This window comes from Stenella coeruleoalba, assembly GCF_951394435.1.
Source record: "Stenella coeruleoalba genome assembly, chromosome: 2".
Taxonomy (NCBI): Eukaryota; Metazoa; Chordata; class Mammalia; order Artiodactyla; family Delphinidae; genus Stenella; species Stenella coeruleoalba.
The window spans coordinates 36527684-36533683 of record NC_137147.1 but is presented as its reverse complement, the minus strand read 5'-3'; the positions used below and the strand labels follow the sequence as shown (position 1 = coordinate 36533683).

The 6000-nt window shown below is 49.4% G+C and overlaps 1 protein-coding gene across 1 annotated transcript; it reads left to right on the top strand.

Moving 5' to 3' along the window:
* The first annotated feature begins 1436 nt into the window (after positions 1–1436).
* Positions 1437–4087, top strand: HSPA2 (heat shock protein family A (Hsp70) member 2). Its single transcript, XM_079913351.1, has one exon. The coding sequence runs from the start codon at positions 1705–1707 to the stop codon at positions 3619–3621; it is 1917 nt and encodes a 638-aa protein (XP_079769477.1). The 5' UTR covers positions 1437–1704; the 3' UTR covers positions 3622–4087.
* The last annotated feature ends 1913 nt before the right edge of the window (positions 4088–6000 follow it).

The following is a 6000-nucleotide window of genomic DNA, read 5'->3' as shown; positions in this document are numbered from 1 at the left end:
CTTTTTTAAAAAAAAATTTTATTTATTTATGGCTGTGTTGGCTCTTCGTTTCTGTGCGAGGGCTTTCTCTAGTTGCAGCAAGTGGGGGCCACTCCTCAACGTGGTGCGCGGGCCTCTCACTATCGCGGCCTCTCTTGTTGCAGAGCACAGGCTCCAGATGCGCAGGCTCAGTAACTGTGGCTCACAGGGCTAGTAGCTCCGCGGCATGTGGGATCCTCCCAGACCAGGGCTCGAACCCGTGTCCCCTGCATTGGCAGGCAGATTCTCAACCATTGCGCCACCAGGGAAGCCCCATATATTACTCTTAAACGTTATAGAATAAGTTGCGCTCCTTTTCATCTACCTTCTCTTAGGAGTTTACGCCTCTAGTGTAACTTCAGCATAGCTAAAGAAAATAAACTCACTCGGTTGAGCTCATTCATAAACGTAACTCAGTCATAAACATGATCGCGCGTGCTTAACCTGGGGTTGAGAGAATCGTGAGAGGTGTTGAGGCTGGGTTATTTTATGGTACTTCAAAGTGTGGGTTTTGACTATAGACTTCCTCGTGAAGAACTCAAAGCGGCGTTTAAAGCACTTGAAACGGAAAATAAAGAAAGCAGTGGAGAGAACAGGGAGGTGATACTAGGAAGCTTAAGTCGCAGGACAAGCTGGGAAAACGGAAAGCGAGGTCGAGAAAGTTTACACTTTGGGGAAGACGAGTTGCAACCTATCTCGTCTCCCACTCTGCAGGCCGCCTCGCGCGCGGCGCCGAAAAACGGTCGGCCTCTCCGGGCGGTCTCCCGGGCTCCTGCTGTCCCCGCCCGCCAGGCAGTTTTTATCCAGCGTTCACACCCACTGAGACGCTGCGAAGCACGCAAAATTAAATTCCAGGAGGCCGACGGCCCAGCCTAGGAACTTCCGCGTCATTTCTCTTTGTCTAACCCCCCTACGCCCGCTCCTCCCAGGGGTCAAGAGCGGCCCTCACGCCCAGGCCAAGCGAAGCCAACGCCCACGCGCCGGCGGAAGAAAAATGCCTGCTCTGGCCCTAGTTCCTACTGGCCACCAACTCAGAATGAATTACCCCGCCCCTACGAGCTAGGTTGGTGGACACACTAGGCACTGGACGGCATTTCAGGCCTTAAGAACTGAACGATGGGCCGAAGTAGCTCCCCTCTCGGCGCTCCCCTTCCGCGCCTCCTCCCGGCGCCACGCCCCAGCACTTCCTTCCCCACCCTACTTGGGAGTCCGCTCTGCTTATTGGCCGCGTGTCCTGCCAATCCAACGGACGTCGACGAATCCCGCCTTAGGAAAGGCGAAGATCGCGAAAACGCGTGGGGCGCGAGCCTAAAGCCCCCAAGCCGCCGGTTGCTAGTGAGCCTCGGAGGCAACTGGCCACCTGGGGCGCGTGGGCGGAGCCTCACTTGCATAACGTCCGCCCGTCGCATCCTCGCGCGGGCCGTAGTCCCGCCCCTCACCCATCTAGAAGTCTGTTGGGCCGCAGGCGGGTCACTCCGGCCCAGGCAAGCCTGTGGCGGGCGGTCCCGAGAGCGGATTGGCTCTGAAGGCGGCAGGGAGGCGACTATAAGAGTGGGGAGCCGAGCGAAGGGAGAGGGAGACGGTTGTTACGCTCACTGTGCTTGGTGCGAGGAGACCGTTACTTGAGGCCGCGGATTTTCTGCCCTAGGTGTTGTCGTCTAACGTCGCTTGCCTGTCTCAGTCAGAATGTCTGCCCGCGGCCCGGCTATCGGCATCGACCTGGGCACCACCTACTCGTGCGTGGGGGTCTTCCAACATGGCAAGGTGGAGATCATTGCCAACGACCAGGGCAACCGCACCACCCCTAGCTACGTGGCCTTCACCGACAGCGAGCGCCTTATCGGGGACGCCGCCAAGAACCAGGTGGCCATGAACCCCACAAACACCATCTTCGATGCCAAGAGGCTGATCGGTCGGAAGTTCGAGGACGCCACAGTGCAGTCGGACATGAAGCACTGGCCATTCCGGGTGGTGAGCGAGGGAGGGAAGCCCAAAGTGCAGGTTGAGTACAAGGGAGAGATCAAGACCTTCTTCCCGGAGGAGATCTCCTCCATGGTCCTCACTAAGATGAAGGAGATCGCCGAAGCCTACCTGGGGGGCAAGGTGAAGAACGCGGTCATCACCGTCCCGGCCTATTTCAATGACTCGCAGCGCCAGGCCACCAAGGACGCGGGCACCATTACGGGCCTCAACGTGCTGCGCATCATCAACGAGCCCACGGCGGCGGCCATCGCCTACGGCCTGGACAAGAAGGGCTCCGCGGGCGGCGAGAAGAACGTGCTCATCTTCGACCTGGGCGGAGGCACCTTCGACGTGTCCATCCTGACCATCGAGGACGGCATCTTCGAGGTGAAGTCCACGGCTGGCGACACGCACCTGGGCGGTGAGGACTTCGATAACCGCATGGTGAGCCACCTGGCGGAGGAGTTCAAGCGCAAGTACAAGAAGGACATTGCACCCAACAAGCGCGCCGTGCGGCGACTCCGCACCGCCTGCGAGCGAGCCAAGCGCACCCTGAGCTCGTCCACTCAGGCGAGCATCGAGATCGACTCGCTCTACGAAGGCGTGGATTTCTACACGTCCATCACCCGTGCCCGCTTCGAGGAGCTCAACGCCGACCTGTTCCGCGGGACCCTCGAGCCGGTGGAGAAGGCGCTGCGCGACGCCAAGCTGGACAAGGGCCAGATCCAGGAGATCGTGCTGGTGGGCGGCTCCACTCGCATCCCCAAGATCCAGAAGCTGCTGCAGGATTTCTTCAATGGCAAGGAGCTGAACAAGAGCATCAACCCTGACGAGGCGGTGGCCTACGGAGCCGCGGTGCAGGCGGCCATTCTCATCGGGGACAAGTCAGAGAACGTGCAGGACTTGCTGCTACTCGACGTGACCCCGTTGTCGCTGGGCATTGAGACGGCTGGCGGCGTCATGACTCCACTCATCAAAAGGAACACCACGATCCCCACCAAGCAGACGCAGACCTTCACCACCTACTCAGACAACCAGAGCAGCGTGCTGGTGCAGGTGTACGAGGGCGAACGGGCCATGACGAAGGACAATAACCTGCTAGGCAAGTTCGACCTGACCGGGATTCCCCCGGCGCCCCGCGGGGTCCCCCAGATCGAGGTCACCTTCGACATTGACGCCAATGGCATCCTCAACGTCACCGCCGCCGACAAGAGCACCGGTAAAGAAAACAAAATCACCATTACCAACGACAAGGGTCGTCTGAGCAAGGACGACATTGACCGGATGGTGCAGGAGGCGGAGCGGTACAAGTCGGAAGATGAGGCCAATCGCGACCGAGTGGCCGCCAAAAACGCCGTGGAGTCCTATACCTACAACATCAAGCAGACGGTGGAAGACGAGAAACTGAGGGGCAAGATTAGCGAACAGGACAGAAGCAAGGTCCTCGACAAGTGTCAGGAGGTGATCAACTGGCTTGACCGAAACCAGATGGCGGAAAAAGATGAGTATGAACACAAGCAGAAAGAGCTCGAAAGAGTTTGCAACCCCATCATCAGCAAACTTTACCAAGGCGGCCCTGGCGGCGGCGGCAGCGGTGTTTCAGGAGCCTCCGGGGGACCGACCATCGAGGAAGTGGACTAAACTTGGACTCGAGTCAGCGTAAACCTCTTTTCCTTTCTTTTTCCTTTTGTTTTTGTTTTTTCTTTGAAATGTCCTTGTGCCAAGTATGAGATCTATTGTTGGAAGTGTTTAGCCCGGTGTATGCATATGAAAGGAAAGGTGCAACAACTTAGTTTAATTATAAAAGGTTAGTTCTAAAGTTTGGCTTTTAAAAACATTATTTGAGGCTTCTCTTTAATGCATTTTGCATATTTGCTGACTTGAGCGTTTTTGGTTAGCTTAGTTTGTACATGGAGTTTTGAGATGGGAAACCTGAAGTTTGCACACATGTTCTGTGGAAGCTTGGTAACAATAAAATATACAGAAGCTTGAATTGTTTATTTTTATGTACTACTTTAAGAGGAAAGTGAACATTGCAGTAATGTTAAGGACAGGCATACTTTTTATAAACAAATGCATAAGTACAAATTTAAAAGTAAAGCTGAAATTGATCTAAAAATTATTGTGTTGGAGTTTTCAATTTTCCCTTCTTACTGTTTTACCCATGTTAGTCTTTAACTAAGATATTAGTAGAAGATGAAATTTATCTAACTCAGTGTTGCCTAATTTTCTGATGAGGTTCCTGCTTTGAATTACCAGCAACTTAAGGGGAAAAGATCTGGGTAAACGTTTTCCCCCCTTTTAGTACAGAAGCCAGACTGGGGTCTGACAGTATACCCAAACTCCTAAGGCTTTGCTTAAGTATTCAAGTGAAAATCCACCTGAATATTCCAACAGAATACAAGGTATGTTCCAGGGTTAAGTACAGAAAGATTCTTTCTCTAAACGAAAGCTGGGGCAGGTGTTGTCTTCTGATAATAGCCCAACATAGTATGAAACAAGTTGCTTTCTGCAATATACAGGTGCCTGAAACAAGATCCAGCAGGCAAACGTTAAAGCCACTTAATACTGACTCCAAATTTAGTCAAATTTGTTAACTTTAATTTTCTAGTAAAACAGCTCAACTTCTGGGCTTATGGCAAATTCAAGAAGAATATGTTTTCAGCAGTTAAATTACCTGCAGGTTAGAGGAAGATAATATAGTTTTTTCTTCTGATTTGAGAATCATAATGCCTTTTCAATACCTGCCTTAAATGACTAGAATATATTTCTTTTTTAAAAGACAAACTGCAAGATAGTCCTGTATTTCGTCAATATACAACTTGTCCATTTTCCAGTATTTCCGATTTGAGATTGTCACAGATAGGAATATTACAACCCTTTGAGATCCACTATCCTGGGCTTAAGCTTTAAAATCCATATCCTTGGTGGGGGGGGGGTTCATATTTTAGTGGAATGACACATCTGCTTTGTTCTGATTGATTCTCTTTAAGGAGAATGTGGAAGAAATTCAGTAAAAGCTGATTGGAAAATGCATAGTTAACCTAGTGTTTTCATCATACAGACATTTTAATATCTTCTTCCAAGTGATGTAGATTTGCTTCATGTTGCTCATAACAGTGACTTATAGAAGCTAATTTTTAATTTAGTAGTGGACACTTCCATATCATGCAGAGATTAATTTTTGAAATAATATAAAAACGAGAGAACAAAGCAGCCTAAAAATATTGAGCTTTAGTAATGATCCTCTCACAGAAGAGCTGACTCTTTTTACGTATACTTTTTTCCTTTTTTAGCAGGTCTCATTTGGGTGGGGTGGGGAGATAAAAAGGCAGTTGGAAATTGCTTCAAAATAAACATTTTTAAAAAGGTAGTTGCTCTTTACACTCTGAAAGCTGGACATAACTTGGGTTTTTCAGTGCTCATGCCAGGGTGGAAAGTTTTCAGCAAGGAGGAGTTAAGGGTGTTTCATTGACTGAAGATAGCATCGTATAAATATTTGACAAACTACCTTGGTACTAACAGAATCAGGTGATTAGTAGCCTTAGAGTGACGTTTAACATGAGTTTTTACCAAGATAACACTCATTCTTAACCTTTTATTAGTCCTTTATTGAAAGTGTTTATCCCTTGCTCTAACTTCAAAGTATATAAAGTATAATGGAGTCTTTCTGTAAGTGCAATTTGGTATTAGTATGACTCATTTTAGACCTCAGTTTGGGAGAGATTAGTTTTTAAAGTATCAGAAAAATGACCAATGGTATTCTCTTTGGCCTGGTCTCTGGTAACCTGCTGTAACACTAACATCAATCTATGTAGATACTTCATTTTCCATTATTTTGAAAAGTAATTTGTAAAAGTCCTAGCCTTGAGTGTTTTTAATTCTGTCTTCTCAAGTTTACCTAGATCTGAATATTGCTAAGATAAAGCCACTGAAGTAGCCGTTCAGTGTTTCCAGGGGTCAGTTGAAACTGGTAACTCGATAACTCCTGGGAACTCCTTAGCAGATTTTAGATCAGCT

What these genes read in the sequence shown, in the direction of transcription:
- HSPA2 (XM_079913351.1), top strand. Translation starts at nt 1,705, where the DNA reads ATGTCTGCCCGCGGCCCGGCTATCGGCATCGACCTGGGCACCACCTAC.